The 23,998-nt window shown below is 41.3% G+C and overlaps 2 protein-coding genes across 3 annotated transcripts in view; one reads left to right on the top strand and one right to left on the bottom strand.

Moving 5' to 3' along the window:
• Positions 1-6,120, top strand: part of CDK17 (cyclin dependent kinase 17) — a 91,834-nt gene extending 85,714 nt beyond the window's left edge. For both annotated transcript variants that reach the window (XM_027887439.1, XM_027887440.1), the window contains 5 exons: positions 15-120; positions 887-929; positions 1,930-2,020; positions 2,243-2,320; positions 2,745-6,120. In XM_027887439.1, the coding sequence (XP_027743240.1) occupies positions 15-120; positions 887-929; positions 1,930-2,020; positions 2,243-2,320; positions 2,745-2,782 (356 nt within the window). In that variant the 3' untranslated portion in view covers positions 2,783-6,120. The remainder of the gene's footprint in view (positions 1-14; positions 121-886; positions 930-1,929; positions 2,021-2,242; positions 2,321-2,744) is intronic.
• A 2,925-nt stretch (positions 6,121-9,045) lies between these two features.
• Positions 9,046-23,998, bottom strand: part of ELK3 (ETS transcription factor ELK3) — a 39,271-nt gene continuing 24,318 nt past the window's right edge. Inside the window, exons 3-5 of the mRNA XM_027887450.1 lie at positions 19,480-20,274; positions 14,412-14,534; positions 9,046-11,761 (exon numbers count right to left, since the gene is read on the bottom strand). Of these exons, the coding sequence (XP_027743251.1) occupies positions 11,663-11,761; positions 14,412-14,534; positions 19,480-20,274 (1,017 nt within the window). The 3' untranslated portion in view covers positions 9,046-11,662. The remainder of the gene's footprint in view (positions 11,762-14,411; positions 14,535-19,479; positions 20,275-23,998) is intronic.

Below are 23,998 nucleotides of genomic sequence, written 5' to 3'. Positions count from 1 at the left end.
GCTTTTAAATGCAGGAACTCCGTGTCAAGAAACATGGCCAGGCATTTCTTCCAGTGATGAATTTAGAAACTACAACTTTCCTAAGTATAAACCACAACCTCTCATCAACCATGCACCAAGGTACTCTGTGTTTTATTAATAGAAAATATGCATCCCTGTAGATTTCCATACTCATGAACAGGAACATATTTCCAAGTACAGTCTGCTACTGAATTCCGCAAAACTATCATCAGTTGCATTATTGTGGGCAGATGCTAATGTAAAGCAGAATCCTGGTACTAAGGGATTACTCTCTCTAATTTCATTCTAGGTACCACAGCTCCTTAATGACCTATAGTACTATAAACTCCAATTAATAATGTCTTTCTGGTAGGAGTATTCACACAGCATTTCCTAAATAACCCAGATTCTCTTCTGGTTATCCTATCATGGTCCGGGCCATTTTTTTAAATAGCCAGGTTTCCCTGGCAGTTTCTTGAAATAATTTAAAAACTATATTGAGGGAGTTGAAGGATCTGTACAGTTAATATAAATAAACTTTATAATATAGATTACAGCATTTTTTGTTGACATAGAAGAAAAAGATTAACATTGTTTCCTAGTGAGTGAGTAGTATTAAGCTTTAAAAAATAAAAATTTCAAATAAATAATCCAGATCAAACTCAGGATTTGTCTATCCCCAGTGCTTTTCAAATGTCTTGTTCTGACATATTGGTACTCATGTGTACATAGTTTAACATACTTAAATGTTGTTTCAGTGAAAGCATTTCTGTGTTTCAATTTAATTTTCAGGTTTGATATAGTTTAATTTAGTTCCTCAGCAGTTTTACTTTTGTAAATATAGTTCAATAACTGTTTTAATTTTTAAAAATATTTTTATTTTTAGGCTAGACACGGAAGGAATTGAATTGATAGCGAAGTTCCTTCAAGTAAGATGTGTTTTGTGGCTTTACTTTATAAAAGTGCAAGTTTAGAGTTTTAATATATTATTTGCAAAATGTATTAGAAGCGATAGGATCTGGTAGATTTGTCTCAAAGTGAAATATGTAGGTGAGTCTGTAGTGGATGATGTGAAAAGAATGAATTTTGAGAAGCCAGTGCACTGTGAGAATTAAAAAAAACGACGTTTACTTTTTTTTTCTCCAAAACTGATGTCTTCTCATACTACTTCTTGTAAGAACAGAATTTTCGGTATTAGCAAAATCCTGAAAAAACTAAATCTCTTGTGAAATACGGCATTAAACCAGAACATTTAAATACAAATACTCTATTTCCATAACGATGAACTGAGTCAGTACTAGAGAAGGAGTTACTAAGGTGTAACTTTTCAATTTGCAAACTCTATTCAAAAAATGGAGTGGTATGTGGGCTTAATCTTCTAATCTGTATGAAAAATGAGCCAGAAACAAGATAGAAGGCTTTGAGTGCATGCAGCACTGTGACTTCAGTGTTAAAAATTCTTATTACCTAAGGTGGAGTGCACTTATACTGCTTTGCAGCCTGAGATTTAAATTCTACAACAAGTCTTCTTCTATTTACACATTGTTTTAGAACAGTACTTGCAGTCCAAACCTTTGTTCCTGTTCGTGTACATCTTTTTAAGTGAATGCATCATTGTCCCGAATTGGCATGTATGCCAAGTAGCAGACATCTAAGCATTGTAACATCTATAAGTAAAGTATGTTTTTGACTTGCATTTACAAAAGTTATTTTGACTATTTTAGCAGCCTTGTTATATGTTGGCAGTACTGATTCAGATAACATCTTAGATTTTTGTGCGCGCAATACAAGTAATAAAAACAAATTTGTCCCAGTGCATTATGGGAAATACTGAGCAAATAAAACTCTGTTTCTCCCTTCGATGAAATTACTTGATTCAAAGAGATTTTTAACGGAAACCAACACGCTTCTATGCTTTTATATTAATAGTATGAATCAAAGAAGAGAATTTCAGCAGAAGAGGCCATGAAACACGCCTACTTCAGAAGTCTTGGAACAAGAGTACACACTCTGCCTGAAAGTAAGAGGAGCAGTAAAGTAGCAGAGTATTGTTAAGATAGTACATTAAAGCTAAGTATGTTGCATAAGGAAAAACTCTATTAAAGAAGTCTGATAATATATTGACTTAAATATTTGTCAGTAGGAAACTTTTTTATTCTAAACTATGTAATTAAGAATATAATTTTGTTTAATAAAACATAGTTATGTTTGAATGTGAATGAATGTCTTTGTTACATTCCAGGTGTTTCAATATTCAGTCTAAAAGAGATTCAATTGCAAAAAGACCCTGGCTTTCGAAATTCCACTTACCCAGAGACAGGTATGGAAAGCTTGATTTTTTTTCTCGTGTGTGCTAAAAGAATGCTGTGCCAGAGGCATTTGTAATTGAAAAATGCTTTGTTAAATCAGTTTGTGTGAATGTACTCAAATAAATAACAAGAATGATTTACTGAGGTTTCTGTAGAGACATACAAACCAAAGGCACAGAAAGAGGTGAGTTTTGCCCGGGATGGGCAGAGGGACTGTTAATCTGAGAGTATCTTGGAGATTCAGACCATAAATGTGTGGGTGTGAATGTGGCAAAGTGAAAAAAAAAGCATTAAATGCAGTTAAAAGAAAGATGCTTCTTTTGGTTTAAGCACAAAGGATATTCTCTTGACATAGAATGACGATGTAGATAATAACTTAGTACTTCTCCTGCGCAAATGTTTAGCTTTCTTACCGTGGTCCATGTTCTCTTGTAGGACATGGGAAGAACAGAAGGCAGAGCATGCTTTTTTAAAGTGGGCAGTGCAGAGTCAAGCCCAAGGCTATCCTGTCGATCAAGGACTCGGATCCAAAGGCAGTGCTTTCTGTTGGTGGACTTGGAATCGCAGTTTGTCTACACTGTCCTCTTCACAGTGGAGTCTTTTTATTTCCAACCTGCAAATTATGTTTTTATATTTGTTGTCACAGTGTGACAATTTTTTGTACAGTTGGTTTTAAGGTCTCCTCTGCCACTAGAGCCAGTAGGTTACAGCTGTTGATGTAACTGTAGCTGCAATTTTTGTGCAGGACTGAGAAACACAGTGCATTATTTATTGCGGAATCATTGCTGCTAAATAACTACTGTCTGTATAGTTAACACAACAGTTCCATGCCTGAAAAAGTTGCAATGGCTTTATAATATGTGAATGCATCTGTTTCTCTTGATAAAATGTTCTACTGCTGCGGGGTTTTTTTCTATTTCTTAAACTGCAGTGTTTCCTGGAATGTAAACATAGCTTTGCTTGGCTATAGGTGAGCCATCTTTAATGCTATAAGTTCTTGGCACTTAATTCCTTATTTAACATTGGAAGTATGTGTTGAAATAGTTGAAAAATTATAATGCGTATTATGTTTTTGAAAAGCACATGGTGTGAAAGTTGATTCCAACAAGTGAACAGTAACTATGATTTGCTCTCAGATCCTACGTTAGTTATTGATAAATTAAAGCATGGAGGCTGGATGATAAATTTTGTCAGGCTTACTCCAGCATAAAATATTTGCACATTGTTGTGCATACGGGGCCTGCAGAAACAATGACTTTTTTTACCTTATTTTTAACTTAGAAATACAAATAGTAAAAAGATAATCCATATACGTTGGACCCTGACTTACTTTTCGTTACGGAGGAACAGGACAACTAATTACAAGAACATGGGAATAATGTCACACTTTTCCCACCTTGTTGCTCTGCCATTTGTGCATTATTCACTTGAAATCAACTGGAAAGATGCAAGTTTGTACTTGATAAGAACTCACTGTGCTACAGAGCTTTTACAGTGGGAACTTAGGGAGTTTTTCAGATCTTAGATGTTATCTGTTTTCCAGAGATAGTAAACATATTACTACTATGCTTATGCATCTCAGTGAGTATCATAAGTACACCTTGGTGATGGTTACAGTATTTTTAAGCATTTGTGTTCACCTTTATGAACCTATTTGTTTAGTGCATCTTAAAGAGACTGTAAATCTTTATTGGTATATTTTGAAATGTTCATGTAAATCTTTGGCTGGTATATCATGAAAATAGTCATAGGTAACTTAATTTTTCCTGACATTCACTGTAAAACGTTCAGGGGTCCTACCATTTCTGTTCAGGAAATCTTGTAGTTTATTGTTATTTAACAGTATTAAGTGAATTTTTGTATATTTCATTTTAACTTTATTTGTGAATAGTGATTGTGGCATGTTTGGGGGTGTTTTATTAATATTTCATTGATACTGGTAAATTTGAATTGGGATTTTTTTTTTTATTTTCTGGAAGAGAGAAATTCATGTGTAATGGTGACTATTGGACCACTACTGCTTTTCAGCATTTGTAAACCGGTTTTACGTTAAATCTTGTAGACCTAACAAACTGCTGTTATTTCTAACTGACCGACCTGTATTAATATTGTACTTTTGAAAGTATAAATATTATGTGGAATTCTTTGGTTTTGTTTTGAAATTTATAATAAGAAAAGCCCTGTGTTGTTAAAAATACAGACTAAGTGAACTTGCGGTTCTTGGGGCATTGTTGGAAACGTTTAGGTAGGTCCGTGTGTTGTGGGAGCCGTCAGTTTGAGCTCTGGCCGCTGCTTTGGTTCATGCAATGCGGAAGTAGTGGCAGTGGAAAGTAGCGTGGCTCATCCGTGACTGAGGCCGTTCAGGATCTTGTCAGAAGCACGGCCCACGGTCTCGTTATTGGTGAGCAAGTCCTGCATGTCACACGGTGTCAGAAGTCTTGCCTAGGTCTGGGAGCGTAATGCGTGTCTCGGGCACATGCGTAGATCTCCCGCTGATTCCAGTGGGAGTGTTATGTGTGTGTCAGGGGCAGACGTGGCACTGATGAAAAACCTTGTCCTGAAATAGTTGTTATATATTTTTTTATAGTTGCTATGGATATGATCTAGATTTTATACTGATTAACTTTGTAGGAAATACATTGTAGATGTGATGGTGTTGAAGAAGGACATATCAGAAAAACATCTCCTTTTTTACAGAAGTAGTGAAGATATAGGGTAAATGTTCACTGTGGATAAATGTGGGATTTAGCATTTCTAGAACAGTAATATTTTATAGATCATAACAGAACAAGTAATAATGTGACACTAATGAGTAAAGGACTTAAAGGTTCAACTGGTAAAATGAAGTGCATTAATAAATTTAGAAAGGGATCCGCTGCAGCTAACAAAAGTATGCTCCATTTTAAGTAGGAGCTCAGCTTTTTTTGTTACAGATGCAGATGAGAAGATCTGTAAAATTAAAGCACTCTGTTTATAAAGAGATTTTTTCTAAGGACCTACAAGTGAATCTGTTTTCTTCATTAGGAGGTAGCTTTAAAGAATGTATTTCTTGAAAAACATGGCATCTGTGGTCAAGCCAGCTTGGGGGTTTTTCTTAATTCTGTAATTGAAATTCCTGCATCAGCAGAGACAATTCTGTGGCAGCTGCCTATTTGGGGCAGTAGTCAGCAAGTCTGAGGTTTCTGGGCATCTCTCTGACATCCTTGTTGTGCAGTTCAGTGTTCTGCCTCCTGTCTGGCAGAATCGGGTACTATGGACTTGGTTTCACTGTCCCAAGAACTGTAGGGAGCATTGGCCTTTTTGGGAGAAGACCTCAAGCGTGACAAACCCAAGCAGATAGTCACCAAAACCAGATGACTTTCAGGATTTGGTATGACCACCTTTGCTTGAAGATGAGTGATCAGTTTATGAGGAATGGCCTGCAAGTTGTGGCTGATTTTAAGTAGTTCTTTTTAGAAGGCGCGTGGTGTATCCCACCTACCCCAGGGTAGGAATGCCAGGGAGCGCGTGCAGGTGCGTGTCAGAGTAAGGTGGGCTCGGAGACAGGACAGGCAGGTGGTGGCGATGCGGGTGTGTGCACACACAGGTGGAGATGGAAGGGGAGAGAGGGTGGGTGGAGGGCGGGGATTGATAGGACAGGATGGGAGATGGACAGGGCAAGGCAAACCAGCTGCTCAGCAATGCTCTAGAGGAACGTGCATCTCAACATGGCTGTGTTATTTTTGTGCTGCTTTACCACAGCGTTAAGTAGCCAGAGTGTATCCCTGAATTGGGCAATAAAAGTTAAAATAAACAATTATTAAAGAATCAACATACTTTGTATTTGCAAATCATTTGAAAAACTTGCGAGGTAGCATTCTTTGGGCTGCTTGCTTGTTGTTTGTGCTTGAGTTTTTTCAGTGTAATAAAGGTACATTGTTTCTGTTTTGCAATGTTAAGATGGAATTAAGGTTAAGAATACATTCAAGTATTGTGGACAAAATATATGAAAGTTATGTTGTAAATATCCCCAAGCTCAGTATTATAAACCCAGGATGTACTCGGAATTAAGGTCAGATTTGAAAGAAATCCAAACAAATCGGGGTATGGAAATGTGCAGCTCTTGTAGCACATGGTGACACTGAAGAAAAAGCAGAACTTATTTTGTCTGTGACAACATCATCATTTTGTCTGGTTACTGATGAGCAGAGTTGAAATAATTCTTGCACCTTGTTAGCACATTTCAGTACCTGTTTTTACCATAACAAATTTTGGCTTTAAAACATATGTAACATTTCTGTGAAATGCCTTTATTTTTGGAAGGAACTTGAATGCTTACTTTACAAATTTTTGGGGTTTTGTTTTGTCAGAGATTGGACTGTTAGAGGTTTAATGCTCCCATTTGGTGTTTTGTGCTGTTCAGCAAAACCCATGTATTTCATCAGCATCCATGTCATACCAATTTAGGAGATTGGCAACATGTATAAATTGTAAAACATAAAGAAAGCACCATGAAAATGTGTAGTCAGTTGGAACATTGTAAGCTCTGGCTGTACAGGTGGGATGATTATGAAGAGTATAAAAACCAAGCGTATATGTGGACTTTGTAATTCCTACCGTGCACCCATTTCATCTGTGGAGTTCAGTTGCACAAAAATCATACTCTTTTTCTTGGCCACAGTGAAAATGCGGTTTTTCAGAACTGGGATGAGAGTTTAGGTATTCTAGATTGGTTTTTTTAATCCTTGGTGTGCGATTTTCGCTGGGCAATACTGTGCTTCTCTTGTTAACTGAAAGAAAAAGATTGCTGTCAGTGGAAAACATACAGTTTTCCATAATTTTTGCATGTTTTCTAAAAGCCCTTAACTCATTTAAGTTCTATAATTTTTGAGCCAGTTAAAACTGTGAATGCACGCAGATGCACATGCTGTTGTGGTAAATAATTTCTTAATTTATTGTCCTGGCTTCATCCTCCAAACTCATTCAAGAAGCAGAACTGCCTGAGCACATTGCTTTTATGGTCCTCCTAATGAAATGTGAGTTGTACTTGGCTCAGATGCCCTGCCTTGAAACACATTTTTCCCCAGAGAGCTATAAAGTTTCTCCATTTGATGCGGTGGGATCTCTTTGCTGATGGAATTAGCATTGCTGCAGATTGCAAACCAGGGAAAATGCTCTTCCCTATCTCCTCTCTGACATGCTGTCACAGAACACCCTCCCTCCAGGCCCTTCGTCTGCGCTGACACCTGCCCCTCCTCTTTCACACCCTGAGCTTGTTTTTCAAAGACTATTTTTTCCTTTCTTCCCTGTCCTTTTACTTAATTTGCAGGAGGAGGGAGCTGGCCCGGAGCCATGTTAGGAATAATTAAGGCTACATTTATTCATTCGTGCTTCTTGCCGAGTGAATATGAGCTGATGGAAATCTTTTACAAAAAAAAAAAAAAATCAACATATCCTAACACCCCTTATTCTAGGATGCTTTTCTGCAAATACCACCACTCACCTAAGGCAGGCCGTGATGCTGATTGTTGCAGAGTCCTTGCTTGAGGTTCATTCTCCTTTTTTCATTTAAATAAATTTATACTGCACCTCACTAATGCTGTCAATCTCTTTGCCCTCAAGAAGTAGGTTTGCACTCCGTCTGTGCAGGCAGAGCACTCACACAGTAATTGGTGAGAGCAGTTACAGTTTGGGGCTAAAAGGGATTTCAAAAGTTGTAGTTTTCTGATGACTCTGTAGGGATCTGAGGGACCCGTGTGTGTTTGTCCTACAGGATATACAGATAGTCTCAAGATCAGAAGCGAACAGTGATGCCCTTACATAAAAGACTACCTGTACTTACTGTGCCTTTTCTAAATTTGTTTGGATGTCATGATGGCTTCTGAAGACTCATCCTGTAGGCACAAGATCACACAGCCTCTTAATGCAGAGATCTGTCCCGTTAAATACTATAGTCTGTTTTAAAGGGCCGTCTCCCCTTCAAACAGCCATCTTGTTGACAGTTATTTACTTCTTTGGTAGGTATTTCCAAATAGACAAGTGCCTGTCTGATGAGACTAGTTTCATTCAGACAGAACGAATTGTTCTTTGTTGACATAATGGATGTGTGTCAAATCTTTCTGTATAGTTTGTTATCGCCCATCACTGTTTTCCCCACCTTGAAAGTTTTCTTTAGAACTGAAGCCACTTACCGGTGCCAGGGCAGACGATGTGCACAGTCTCTTGACGAAGCTGCCCTGAGGCTGTGGCCCTACTGGTGGATACTTGGCTTTTCTGCAAAAACAATGTCCAGGTAAGCCCAAAACAGCCTAATCATGCACCCAGCCTATAGAATACTGGAAACATTTTGTGTACTGCTGAAGCATGAATTAAGGGTAAATCTTAAAATAAATCCCTCAATTGGGATCAAATCGCCATTAGTACCAAGAATACCGAAGAGAGAATTACTCCGGTTTGTTCCCCAGGATTGTTGGCTTGGAGCTCTCCATGCCACTAGAAATACTGACACTTTCACAGTATTTATTTTAAAAACATTTATTTGATTTTTCTCTACAGTTAAAAAGATATACGTTAATAAAATTCAGTAGATTACCAAGAGAGTTTTTTCTTCAAAGCATAAGGCATAACCATCTAGTGTTTTCTGTAAGTGTTAGACTTGAGAGGCTGGACTTTATTTGTATAAATTCTTCCCGACTGGAAAAATTTTTGTTCCACATTATTGACCAGTTTAGAAGGCAGATTTCATTTTGACAACCTGTTTTAATTGAAAAGTTAATTAGCAAAAGATGTGTTCTTTTGCTATTTTCATTCTCTCAAAGAAAGAGAAGAAGACAGCACTGCTTCCCAGTTGCTCTGTGTCTTCCATTAAATTTTACTGGATTCTCTGAGATCCTTTAAAATAATTTGTTGAAATAGGATTTTTTTCCCCAGAACTGCTGTTTCCTGTTATATTTTAAAGAAATCCAAAATCACTCAAGAAGCAGGAAGGTAGGAGGGAAGGTGTGGGTGTGTTGAGACTTTTGAAAAGAAAAGAATCTGCCTTCTTAATAGTAAAACCTTGGAAGAAATGAAATCATGAGAATCTGGACGCCTCTTAAGAATCTCTTCTCTGTCACATACTTCCTACTCTCATGTTTATCTGGTTTTTTTGCAGTGTGATATTTGATATTTAAGTGTTCAGGAATATCTGCCTTCACTTTTTGAACTCACAGTGAGAAACACTCCATCTCTATGCTGTATTCTCCTATTGGCTGTACCGGCTGGTACAAGGCAGGACTCTTAATTGCTGCTCATGCCTTATACCTGTAAGTAGGTATGTATGCTTCTTTAAAAATGAGGCAAGAGTTGGCTTTAGAGTGTGAAATATTTGCCTCCCTGTAGCTTAGTTATTGAAAAATACTCCATGTACCTGAGAGCATTGGAAGAGAAATGTTTGATCTGTGAGCCCTTGTGATTTATCTCCACTAGCCTAGTCAATCCCATCAGTTACGTTCTGCCCTTTCTTCCAACCTATTCTGATTTCCCTTTGTATGAAATTTGCCCTCACTCATAAATTTTGTGTCGGTTCATCTTCTGGTTTTGACCCCGTGGGGTGGTACGACTTGGAGCTCTTAAAATGCTGAATGGAGCAAATGACTTCCAAGCATTTCATCCGTTCTCCCCATGTCTTGCATCTAATTGCTCTGTTTATCATCTGGTACTTCATAGAGATACAGCAACTTTTTATCCTGTTAATTACTGCAAGTGGAACTGAGGAGTCATTTTTGATTGTGCAATCCAGGCGCCTGAGGAAAATTCTTGCTGTCTTTTGTCAGACCACCTCTGCCCCAAAAATGGCTTTTCAACATCAGAACTGCATTAATAAAATGTTTATTTAGCACCTTTCAGGTTGAAGGATCCAAAAGCACTTTACAATTAACTACACACATCATCACTGAAATGCATCCAAGCAGAAAATCAGCAGACAACTCACTGCATACATTTCAAAAGGACTGGTCTTTTGGCCAGAAAGCAAAGTAGAGGCTTTAATGACCTGTCGCAAACAGGATTCTGATTTTGGTTTGGTTTTTGAAGGTCTCATCTGAAAAACCTACACGGTAAAGCTGCATTCAGCCCAATTTAGCCACCTCAGAAAAATGAAGATTTGCATCAGACCTGCCAAGATTAGAATCTGTGGTGCCAGGGAGTCTGGCCTAATCCTAACCTGACATTTAGATGACTAAGCCATCACCTCAAGGCAGAGAACATACCCAGAAAGTTCAAGTTGCAAATATATAGTAACACAGTGCTGTTTTTTCGTCCAGAATTCAGCTGTTTATACATAAACATCCCACATTTACAGTCTCTGCCTCTTTGCAAGCACCAGGCATTAATTTACAGAGCTGTAACTTTTCCAGCTTTGGGGGAAGGGGAAATGTGACCTTCTGAGCTTGAGTAGCTACAATAATCTTTCCAGGGAAGCAGTAGAAGGCACTTGGCATAGCTGAACAAAGCACCTGGAAATTCTCTATCAGGAATGATCCTCATTCCCTAGGATGACACAGGTTACCTGCAGTCTTTCCAGCTGCTGACAGTTCATAAGAAGTATAGGCCAAATAATTTTGAGCAATGTCTGCTTTCTACAGAAGTATTCTCCAATGCTGGAAATATTTCGAACATACACAGCCCAGTTCTTCCCTCTTGCAAACTCGCCAGAAGAACTTGGGCATGAATGTGTAAATGTGGCTTTGTTACTCCTAACTACATCTCCTGACTGTAACATGGATTACATTTTTTCGTTTCTTCAGCAAACAAAAATTATAAGGCTATTTTTATACAATTTGAAAGCACTTAATACAAAGTTACATTAATACACTGCATCATATGGCCTATCCGTGGAGAAAATACTGAAATACTATCATAGGGCTGTTCAATACTAGTTTTTTTTCTTTCAACTTTTTATCTTAATACTAGAAAATATATAAATCATTTACATGACTTTATGCAAAAGAAGGCACAGCCGGTTATAGTTTACACAAGCACAATGCATAATATGCAGAAAAAGGGATTAAAAAGAAGCTTCACATCCCTATTAGATACATTGTTGCAAAACATTAAGAAAAGTACTTCATCAACAACAGAAGTGTTCAACACTTGAGAGCTATGATATAAAAAAAATTATAATTCATTTAATGCATAACAGATTTATATATACTTTTATATATAAACACTGTTGAAAAATGCTAACATAATAAAAGTAGATTATCCATGTAATGAAAAGTGCAAACCAAAGTAATAAAGGGTTTCACAATGTCCTTCTCATAACACAGGAAAAACTAGCCCATAGGAATGAAGTGTTAAATCCACCAATACATCTTTGGTGTGATGAGGCATCATCAGGATTTCTGAGCATTTGGAGAAAGCAGTACTGGTGAAGAGGCTCTGTCCAGACTGGGGAGTGGCACTGGTATGTGACCATTTAGCAGAGTTGGAAACTGTAAGAGGCCAAAAGGTAAAAATTACTGTTTATCTCAAAGCATTCAGCCCAGAAGCACATGGATTTAGCGTTAGCTACTGGCTCCAGGTGGTTTCAAGACTTGTGATGTCTATAGAGTAAGATACATATCCCAAATGCCTGGATCAGCCATTAGGAATGCAAAAGAGAGGACCAAACACAAATAATTTGTAAATGTACGGGGATATAGAAATCTATTATATAAAAGTTCACATAATACATTTATCATTGCCCTGGGAAAGTGAACACTGTAGAGAAATCTTTGCCATCCATTCTGTTTCCAAAAGTGTTTTTCAGCCTACAGTCTATTAATTACAATACATCCTTTTTGTCTGCCCTTCTTTAACACTACACAGGAAAGACTTTTGCAAAAGTGAAAATCAAGATGTAGTTTTAAGGCAGAAAAAGTACAGTTGGGAATACAAAGCATGAGGAAAATTACTCCCAAGTAATTACAATTTCTCTCTGTATTCACTAAGAAACTATAGCTATGCCAAATCATTCAGCATGTGAAGCAGAATATATTATTTATATTAACATGCTGCTTCTGAAATACTGTGCAAAAAAACACTTATTCAATACAGAAGCTGTATATTCCTAGCATATATTACAGCATCCTGACTGTAACTTGCCTGCAGTGATATGTATTGACCAGTTCTTAACATCTGACCTGCAAAAAAGTAAAGCAAGTAGGTGGAATAAACTTGCTGCAGCATGAGGTGAGAATTATCCCAGTGGTAAATACTGATCTGGCCTCAAGGCCCAGCTCCATGAGCTTGAGAGAGGCAGAGCTGAACAACAGAGCTCTCAGCTTCAAGCGTCTGGTGTGTTTTTACCTATTATAAGATCAGTCCTTCCACAGCCAACTCTGGTGTAATCACTCTCTACACGTGCACATAATCTGCTCATAACAAGTTTACTCTTCCACTAAGTTACTGTCAGTTACTGACACCTGTCTTCCACCATTCTGTTGAAAATCAGGCAGAGCAGTGCGGGCTCAGCAGCATGTGTGGCAGAGGAGGGGCTGGCACCGTGCTCCTGGTGTGGCCAGGACTGCCTGATGCCTCTCTTTTAACCAAACGGATCTTCGGGAAATGTTTCCCTGACTTCTGCCAAGATTCATTAAAACACAGACCTTGATTACAAGCTCCTCCCTGCCTAGCTGCATGGAGCGTGGGCTGGCTTTGCAAGCAGCCTGAGGAGAGCTCTGCCTTGACATCCACACTGCTGACCCATCAGTTCTCAGTGGGGTTGGCCGGGCTTCAGGCTGTGGTTTTCATTTCCGATTTGCTGTTAAAATAAAGCTTTGTGCTCTACAACTTGTCATCGTGGCCTTTGCCTGAATCAAACATCATTTGTAAGGCCCTTGGGGGTCTCTCAGAAGGTAAAGCCAAGGCCACTCCTCACTTTCAGTTCCCTTAGGAGATGGCCAGTGTGTATCCATAGCTGTCCAAGCTCATTCCAGGCCTTGGCGCAGGCACTTCTCTCTCAGATGAACTGTCTGGCTGTTTTTAATCCCAAAATGTGCAAAACTAAGGTCCAATACAAATCAGTGAGTTTATCTGAAACACAAATAAGGAGCCCTGAGCTCCATGTGCAGCTGTCCCACTGGAGGCAGAGAGGCTTACTCCCCTGGTGCAGACTGTACCTGAGCAGAGCACTTGAGCCGAAACCCAGCCTTGGATTCAGGCAGTTTCCCTGAAGGTTCAGAGACTAACACAGGGTCCCTGTCTGGCAGTACCCTCCTCCTCTGTTAGTGCTGGCCCTCCACAGCAGTCGAGGTGTTCATTCCAGGGGTGACCCTGCATTCTTCAGCTGCACAGATGACCACTGGGTTCCCGTGCTTCTTGCCAATCAGCAGAACAGCATAATTTCTTGTGTGACTTAATGAATCACCTGTTTTGCAGCAGCTACAGCTGGAACTGCTAATATCATTCCCACCATCTTCTTCCTAAGCCTCCTTCCTCAGCACTGCTACAGCTGAGTGCTGTGGCCATCATAGCTTGCTCAATAACTTTTGAGATGTTTTCTCTGCCAATACCCACGAGAGAGTGGACACAATGCTGCCTTTCTGCTGTTACAGAGAGGTCATGCTCAGCAGTGTGTCCTTGGTTGAGGACACATGGATAATTTGCAGGGGAGCTGGAAATGGAGCCTTCAGGTTCAGAGTGCCCTTATTGTAAATACAAATACGTCTTTCTGAGTGAGAAGTAGCTAATTAAGAGGATAAACCTACACCCACCTTACTGTGTGAGACCTAAGCTGCTCTTGGTTTCCCCAGAGCCATGTTCCACCCCTCTCCTGGCTGGTCCCTGACTGGTTTTCACTCTCTTCTGGAAGCTCTGAGAGCTTCCAGACCTTCTCTTACTGGGGTCCAGCATTTATTTCTGTTTCCCTCACACAGCATGTGTGTGCTTGCTGCAGTGGACACTGCCCTGCAGGTTCTGACTGCGCTGCCAAGGATTTAATGAAGGTACAGGTAAGTAAGCCTCTCTAAAAAAGTGCCTGTTAACTCCTGTATTTTCCTAATCTGTTTGAAAAGCTTCAGACCGATGTGAGGAGATATTGCCCCGATGTCTCTGCCACATGTGCACCTTTAGCAATGAAACCTGAGCATTGGAAAGACCTACCTGGAACAGAGTGTTTGGTCCCTGCAGCCTGGCAGGACTCAGAGGAGCAACAGGACTGAGGCTGCTCCAGAAATGAATGCTAGACAGCAGCGGGCTGGGGGTCAGCAACAATCCACTGGGGGTCTGCAAGACAAAAAAAGACCCCATGACACATGGAGTTACAGCTCCATGCAGCAGTCACCACCCCTACAGTCTTACACATCACCTACTGGCTCTATTTCCCAGTGAATTCAGACATACACCATGGTCAGCAGCACCTGCCCATCCAGCCCTGCATCCTGTCTCCTCAATACTGGATACCTGCACATGCAATATTCCTTCATATGCAAATTGATTTGATTTCTGTTTGCTTAAGGAGAAGCAGTTATTGTTTATGTGAACCACGCTCATACAGCTGTGCAGAATAATACAATGTGTGCCCCAATACCTGCCAACTCTGCCTAGTCTCTTTCAGAATCAGCCTTTACTTTTTGAAGGGCAGCAATTGCTTGACCTGAGTGCAGCTTTTCAAGTATGAATGCAGTCGTGTGGAGCCAAAAGAGTCACTGCCAGCCTTTGAAGTTTACTCCCCTGATGGCACCTCGTCATAATGGAAGAGGCTTCAAGGAACTGCAGTGCCCAAGCTGACACGGGGAGAGGCAGGTGTGGGCTGGGTGCCCAGAGGGACGGCAGAGAGCACAGCTGATTGTTTGAAAACAACCAAAACCGCAAGAACTAAGAATCCAAAGCTTTTCACAACTCAGAAGTGTCTCATTCCAGTGCCACGGTGACCAGGAATTGCTGGGAATGCTCTCAGCATTTCTAAGCACAACTGGAGGGGAGGTAGAGTTAAAGCACATGCAATCTTGATTCAAATGAAGAATCACTCAAATTACTCTGTATAAAGAGTAACTTCTATCATTCCAAAATAGAACATGGAGTGATATGACAGTTTTGAAAAAAGTATTTGGCATAATGAGTTAATCTCACCAGTAATCTTGATGCCAATTATCAAAATCAGTCCTATTTATCAAAGCACTTAATGGATTTGAGTACACACTTAGCAAATAAGCGTGTGCTTTGCTGTGTCTGCCTCAGTGCTCTGCTAAACTGGGAAACCCATTTGTCCAGACTTTAAAATATGTAACGAAAAGATAGGAGACGGAAGATAGGGAGTCTTTCCTATAGTTACCAGCACACCATGCATTCTGGTACCTGCTAGCTTCCCATCAGGACAGAAATATAAACTCCCACATGTGGCAACTGCAACCGGGAGTCTCCCTTAACAACCGCTCACACCACAGACCGTCACACCCCGTTACCAGGACTGTGCAGTGAGCAGGTTCACACAGGCAGCACCACAGGTCATGTGGATTTTCAAATACAACAGCCATTATTTGCATAGCAGCACCTGAGGGATCAGCTGTGGTGTTTGAGGCTCTGCAAACACACAGCAATACAGACCTGCTGTGACGTGTCTGCACTGGAGTTCACAACAGGGTCAAACAATTAGTTTAACACTAGCAGAAGAGATGGGATAGACAAGGAACAGCAAACATTAAAGCCCTCCCAGTGATTCAGGTGTCTGAAAGGCAGTTTAATACAAAGGGATGGTTTCTCTAAGGAATCTCAGAAGTGGGGTTTGTGGAGAAATGTGTGCAGGGAAAAGACACTACCACCTTCCTTGTGCTGAAGAAGGTGAATCAGAAACACCAAATTCCATGGAAGAAACCACAGTTATGTCCCAAGGAGTACTAAACCTGTGGTATCACTAGGAAAGCAAAAGGTGTTGATGCAGTAAATCAGCAGGTGTAGTGGTCACACCAGTGAAGTCAGGGTTGGGATATATTTGCATGACAACAAAAGGGACAAAGAGTGGGTGGAAGCCTAGCAAGGAGAAGATTTCTGTCTTGATCTCACCAAGTGGCAGCTCTTGTCAAGATACCTGAAAAAGCAACCTCGACAAGCAGGCACTTGTGAACAGCTCCCTTGCAATCAGTCTCTTCCCATGGCCGTGGTGCTTTCATGGGGCAGGAAATCAAGCAGCACCGGCAAGAGCCCCTTTGTTATGCTCGTGCTCCATTGGCAGGCAGCTATTGATGGAGATTTACGGGACTTATAACACACTGAATTAGGTCAGGATAAATACTCCGAGCTACTTACAGAAGAGCCTACTAACCTTAAAACCAGACATGTAAGCAGCAAGACCCAACAACATTCAGCTAAGGACACGGTACTAAGAGCTCCAGGGAACAGCCTCAGTTCTTTTCCTTTTGCTCCAAGAAACTGCAGATAACCAGAACTGAAAATGCTGTTCTTGAGAGGGTCTTTTGAAAAAAATGAGGAAAAATTGGAGGTGTTTATTCCTACCTCCATATAGCCAGAGAAGGTCTTCAGAGAAAGAGATATTTAATACTGAGTTGCCCTCAGTTCATCTCTGGAAGCAAGCTAACATGCCTAACAGCAGTGCTAAGCAAAAGCTCATGTCCTCTGATGAGGAGAGCACTAGTGTCTGCAAGCTCTGCCAGAGCCAAGAGCCAGCCAAAGCAAGCCTCCAGATCCATTTAATATTTAATGCAAAAAGAGCACAGAAGCCTCCCAGGCTTGTTCTCAGTATCACCATCAGCCAATCATCAAAACCACCAGAGGAAATATAAGTGTAAACAACACCACAGGACAGGCTATCCCTAAATTACATGTGGAAATTGATGTGTCACTTCATTTTCTGCCCTCATGCAGCTGTACATCTGGTAGTAGATGTGGAACCCGTTGGGAAGTTCCTACTTAAAAATGTCATAATAACCTAAGTATAGGACCAGTTTAAATGGAAATAATTCATTGCACAGAGAGGATTATGTTAAGTGACAATGCTCATGGCTCCTGACTTCTGACAAACAATGTGTGTAAGTACAATCTTGTCACTTCTAGCTGTTAGATAACAGACAAGTGCTGTCACACATACATTACTTCCCAGGTCATTAGGCACATGCTGGAGCCTGGATGGTGTCTGTGGGTACAAAACGGAGCTGGCTGCAGGCACACTACTCTGTCCCTAAGGAAATGGCATGTTGTAAATGTAACAAATGCTAAAGCAGAGGCCTGAAGAAAAAGTGTGAGTCAAAATTATATATCCACATTGGCCAAGGGAGAGACAACAAAAGTAATAAGTAATCTGCAGAAGAAGCAAGTGCTGAACAAAACCCAAGTATCTCTCTTTGAAGCTAACCAAACGGAAAGCTAACATTTCCAAAGTAAGGCACTGTATGCTCTGACACCCTCAAACCTTTTTTTCTGTTCTGAAATTGATTGTGCTTACAGGGCTCCATTCTAGAGTATTTCTCAGGACCAGCAGGTGCAGTGGAAAGCCATCTGAAATACCCTCTCAGGCCACAGGACCTTCTCTGAACCTACATCACTGCTGGAGCAGACATCCTGTTCTGCACTTGCCCCATGGCAGCAAGTGTCTCCTACTAGGATCTGATAAACCAGAGAATGTTTGAGATGTGATGCATGCTCTTGGATAACGGGATGAACGGCAGATCCAGTCTAAATTATGGCATTAGTCATCATGGCCTTAGCTAGCCATCCTGCTAAAGGAGCACCACAGTTCCTTTCTACATCTTTCAGGGCAGTAAGTACACTAGTTTATAGATGAATGGGAAAATTGAGTGTTTAAAGATACAATTACAAAATGAGGAAATAAATCTCTGTTCATACTGTGTTTGGGGGCAGGAGTAGATTAAAGTGGGTTTGTAATAATTCATGCTGTCATTGTGTCTGGTTGCCATCTGATATGATTTGTCAGATTTTCTCCCTAAAAGCAAAATACTGTGGTTATACCACAGTTAGAGGTTATATGAGTTTGTCAATGCACCTCAGTTTTGGTTTGCCACACTTCTGCTCTTCCTGCCAAATGTAACTTCACTTAAAGGCTTTATGATGTCAAAAATTACAGGTGATGATAGCCTTTCTTGGTGACACAACTTTGTATCTTGGAGGTTTATGGGTGAGTCTGAACTGCACAAACTTGCTCTGCAGCCAGCTGAAAAGCTGAATAAGAGCCAGTGCTGTGCTGGCTGAGAGTGCTTGCAGACACTCCCTTCTGCCAGGCCGTCGTGTCACATGGGCACACGATGCTGCCTGCACCAAACACCTCCAACACCTCCGAGAGGTGCTGGGTAATGAGGTCATGGCATTCTAGATACACTATGTCTCCTAGACAGCCTGAAGTGAGTGATGGCTTGTAACACACCTTTGTCTTTACTTGCTGTTCGGTTCGTTACATTCAATGCTAGTATTTGCATCAACTGTCATTTCAGGGCTGGGGATCTTAAGGGATGTTCCTCGTTGGGATAATTTTACTCTTGGAATTTTTTGTCCTATTTTGCAGTGGTGCTGTAAGACAAAACTCACCAATGAATGCACTGAGTCGTATCTATGTGATTTTCCTCTTCTGCTCTGAACTGCTAGGTTTCTTTTATAGACTGAAAATGAGAACTAACTCTTGACATTACCACAAATAAGTGATTAAAAAGAACAAAATAATCTTCTGTTTATTTAGTAGGTCTGTGCTGAAAAGAAGCTCTGGTAAGTACTCTGTGTATCTGTACAACTTTGGAAATCGAAACTGCCTTCAGAGCCTGTCTTAGAAACCACTTCATTTGCTCTGTATTCAAAAATTAACGGAAATGTCACACTGTTTGAATGGATACAACACATATTAGAGGAATCTAACCAAGCATCCCATAATGCACATGCTCAAGTTGTGATCTACAAAACCCCTGTGGGTTTTTTTGTGGCTTTTTCCTGTTTGTTTTTTAGACCTGGAGGCTGGTTTGAACTGATAAACAATTCACTAACGGTTCCCCATCTCCTTATCCTTTCAGGCAGTCTGTCAACTGTGATGGCTTTTCCCACACTCATGAAGGAACAAACCCCAGGAGGAACCTACTTTCCACCCCTTGCTCAGGCTACTGCTGTGTTTCACTCTTTCCCATATGTTTTTTTTCTCCCATCAGATGAGGACAGACCAACAGAGCTAACACTCTGGGCCACTTGGTGTGAATGCCTGGAGACAGGCAGGTCTTACCTGTGCAGTGAAGAAAGCTGGAGTCAGGGATCCCGAAGGAAGCGCAGGGCTGTTGAGGGCGATGGAGCCAATGTCGGTGCTGGAGAGAACCATAGGTGGGGCAGAAATTTCCAAGCCTTTGGGTTTTTTAGCCTTTGGGGGAAGAGATGGAGATTTTGCCTTGGAGCCTGAGGAGAGGTTCAGAGGCTCAAGGGAATCTGAGTCGTGGCAGCTGGACTCAAGGAAGAAGCTCCTGTGTTCTGCAGGGAGGGGTGAGGTGGGAGACAGAGAAGGGGACCTGGAGGAAGAGGACGATGGAGATGAAATGCTGGCACTGTTGGGTAGCATTAAGGAAGATATTTTAGCTGATACTGAAGAGCTGAGGAAAGCAGAGGCAGCTGCTGTTTCAGAAGTAGAAGGCAATGACACCACAGGCCTCGTAACTTGTTTGTCTGTTTTGTTTGTCACAAATCTGATAACAGTCCGAACTTCTTCGACTGGTGTGTTTCCTTCTGAATTCTCCTCCAGTTTTTCTGTTTTGATTGGCTTGTAAGGGTCTGGCTGATTCTGCAGAGAGTTGATAGTGAAGGAGGAGTACAGGCCAGAGTGGATATATTCATTACGGCTTGTGCTTTTCAGTGCTGACAAGCTGTGCTTGTGCTGATCCCTGCTCTCGGAAGGCATCTTACAGTCGCTGTCCTGCAGCAAAAGGCTCTCTCTGCTGATTTCCACAGCATGTGGATCCATTTTTAAAATCTCAGGAAAGGAGACAAACTTGTATACAAATTTTTGTCCGATCACTTTCTTGATGATGTTCTGCAAATACAAAAGAAGATGCTAGAAATACCAGCATTTCAGAGGCACTCAGTATAGCAAACACAAGGGTAGGGAGGCACTGCTCCCTCATCAAGTGAAGCAGGTAATTTCCTGGGGCTCCTAATGCTGATCACCTTTGGCTCATTACAATACCTCTGCTCTGCCAGGGAGTCCACCCCCTGCTCCTCATGTGTCCACCAAAATCTCCATCACTAGGTGATAAAGACCTGCCGGTGGTCTGTTTTACTTCTCCTTCCTCTGAAGCAGCTTGGGAATATTTTCTTTCCAGTAAAAGCAGTTCTGCTGCCTTGCAGACTTGAGCTATGCCAACATTTGCATTCCACAACAAAGGCAAACTCCTTCATTTATGCCTCCCAAAACTGACACCAACGACCCTGAGTCTGAAGTACTCTCGGAATGTCCATAAGGGAAAAAAACACCTCAAGCCTCCTGGCTCGAGTCATTTACCATCTCTCCCTTATGACACACAGAAGGATTGAACTAAACTGATGGTGACTGACCTTCCTTCTTTCAATGGTCTGTGAAAAATGCAATAGCTTGCATGGGCTGGAAAAGTATTTGCATTCTGCTGTATCCCCTGCACTATCTCCAGGCTTGCATTAGGCTCACGATGCTCACTGGTGCAGGCAGAAGGTTTTCATCAGTCTAAACTGACTATTGAAATTAATTATTGAAAAAAATCCCAAACCTCTCAAAGGTTTGTACAACTTTTTTTTTTTTTTTTTTTTTTTTTTTTTTTTTTTTTTTTTTTTTTTTTTTTTTTTTTTTTTTTTTTTTTTTTTTTTCTGTAAGTAAGTGTCTCCTTTAGGTAAAGAACTGATTCCCTTTGAGATCTTATTTCCAGTCCTAGCTCTCCTCCTGCAAACCCAGGTCTGCTGCCTGCTCTGACACAATGCTCCTGTGAGCTCCTCTGCAGAGGCACTTCATGGCACCAGGCTGGGCCTAGGAAAGGGACTGGAACACTTCATTTACCACCCTAAGCCAAGGGCTGCAGAACAAAAGAAGCAATATGTCCTGAGATTTCCATGCTAATTTCTCTCTTCCTGAAGCCCCTGGTGGAGAGTTTGTCTTTGAGTCACCTCTGAAAAATCCTTTCAAAAAAATAAAAAAGAGGAGAAAAAGGAATACAAACATCATCCCTTTTTATATATGGACAGTACATAATGCTGGGTGCTTGTAGTGCCTGCACTACACCTTGTTCTGTCACAAAAGCAAGGCTCATTTTGTGAAAGAAGAATCTGCACTTGGGTAGCAGAACTTCTCCTGTCTTTCAGCTGAGCTACTGCACTCTATAATTCATCTGTCTGACTGTCCTGGCATTTTATTCAGGGCACCTTCTTGAATACCAAACTAATCCTACAAAGAGCTCTGGGATGTGGCTTTGCATCACAGGTCAGGAGCTGTGGCACAAATGGAAAAAGTTGTTTCCCAAGTTAATAACAGGGATCTGTAGCAAGGAGGAGAATTAAATTCAGCAAACTCAGACGAAAGGCACAAAGCTGCCCTCTTCCATGCTGAATTGTACACACATCTACCCACCTGACAGATGCTGCAATGCCTTTTTTCCCCCCTTCAAAGGTTCAGCACAAATAGTTAGCCCGCAGGATCTGAGTCTGCATGAGCTTCACTTCCCATGGCTTTGGGCTTGGCCTAGATTTTTTTTTTCCCTGTTAATTAGGTGAAACATGGATGGGTGCACATTTTCTGCACTCTCAACATTGCATTCTTTTTCAAAAAGGCAAAACCTCCAAACTACTGACGTATGAAAGGAAACACTCCAACTGGATTTTTGTTTTCTTTTTTTAATATATATATTTTAATTCAAAATAATACCTCCCCTCTGCTCCTGGCAGCTTCTACTTTTACATCAAGCACTGGCAACTGAGATCCTCCTTGGAAAATGTTACTCCCAGCAGGAAAAGAATAAATGTATTTAAGGGTGGCACTTTTACACTGATGCAGGCTTGAAATGGGGCAACATTGCTATAAAAAGCAACTGAACAGGCTGGTGAGTTTATACTTCCTTTGTTATTATTAAATGTAGTTATATTTTAAGAAGGTCGCAGTGCCCCTCCTCTGACTCCACCAGCCTGCAGCAAAGGCCCACTTAACGATGGCTGGAGATGAAAAGGATTCAAGTGCAGATCCCTCAAGCACTTTGCAGGCTTCTCTTAAATGTGTAGCCTGAGGAAATCTCCATCAGTGTGCAAGAGAAAATAAGGACACAAATTAATGAAGTGCCTCTGAAATGCCACTGACTTTCCTCTATTTTTTTGACAAATAATTGAAGTGAAGGTAAAAAGCAGCTTATTTCTACCATCACCTCAGTGATCTATCAGAATCATTCTGAGCTGTGATGGTTCAAACCCCAGAAGACAGTGACAGGCACCATGACAAGCAGGGATTTTCCTCCATCAGTTTGAAAGGGCAGTGAATGCTTCCTAATATTAAGGACTGCATTTGCAGGAAGTCTAGACCACTTGCTTGGTAGCAGGGCAGTCTGTATATGTGCACATTTAGCCCCTTTTATTGTTGTTGTTTGAATTTTCTAGGTAAATTCCCTCATGAGCAGGCTTGCAATGAGTGCTAGTGGCTGCTGGCCAGGGCTGCTGGGAGCCAGGGAAGGCTGGGGCTGTGCAGCTGGGGAGGAGAAATGGGTAACCAGGCCAGGAGCAGGGGCTCCACTCCAACAGCTTGAAAAAAGTCTTACCAAGAGACAGCGCTCTTGGACACTCAGAGAGAGGGCAGGGAGCAGGGAATACCCCTCTTCTGTTGGCTTGATTGTTCCTCACTTGAACACTTTACACTTCCTCTCCTCTGTCCCCAGTTTGCACAACAGTGACTACAGAAAACATGACCACGCCACCCCATTGAAAAGCGCTTTGAAAGCTGGGTAGAGCCCTGCCTGATGTCTGCTCCAGCACATCAGCTTTGTTAGGGAGCTCAGGCTTGTTCACACCCCAGCACTTCAGGCACTCGCTTCACTCCAAAGACAGCCTCACCCAAGGGCTCTGAATCACCACCGGGATGAAAAGGTCTCTCCCTGTCCTTCACAGAGCAGCTGGCTGAGCTGGGTGTCAAAGGCTCGGTGGCCTGGTTCACCCTGCAGCTTAAAGCAGACTATACTGTGGGGGTGTTTGTGTCAACTATGCATATGCACTACTACTTTTGGAAGCCCTCCTATAATCTATCATTTGTTTGTGTTTTATTTTCATCAGCTCTGACTCCTACTCCCTGTTTGAGCCACTTAGAGCAAAGGCATAACTATACTACCAGCGTGACCAAAGGATGTTAGTGGCTTGGCTCAAACCTCTTAGCTAGCAAGTTTGCTGGCTGCAGGAGCCACTCAGGAAACCGAGCTGGGAAATGGGATCCACTTTCTAGTTGAAGTTCAGACTAAACTGGACTCGGGAGCAGGACGACCAGATTGGGACTTTTTCCCTCCTCACAAGAGGTGACATATAATCGGAGTGATTTTGAGATCTCAAAACTTACGGCAGAGAAGGATGAGCTTGTCTGTAAGTACTAATCATCCCTGCTTGGGAAAGAAGAAAGACCACAGCTGTAGCTGCTGCTCATAACTCCCACTCGGATGTGTTGCAAGTTCCCTAGCTCCAAGAGTACCAAGGGATGCAACATGTGTAGGCACACTTAGGCTACAAATTCCTCACTGGACTCTCTCCAGGCTGCTTCAAGCTATTGG

This window comes from Empidonax traillii, unplaced genomic scaffold (assembly GCF_003031625.1).
Source record: "Empidonax traillii isolate 1590-97213 ecotype Southwest subspecies unplaced genomic scaffold, ASM303162v1 scaffold210:size766637, whole genome shotgun sequence".
NCBI classification, from domain to species: domain Eukaryota; kingdom Metazoa; phylum Chordata; class Aves; order Passeriformes; family Tyrannidae; genus Empidonax; species Empidonax traillii.
This window is presented reverse-complemented; position numbering and strand designations above follow the sequence as displayed.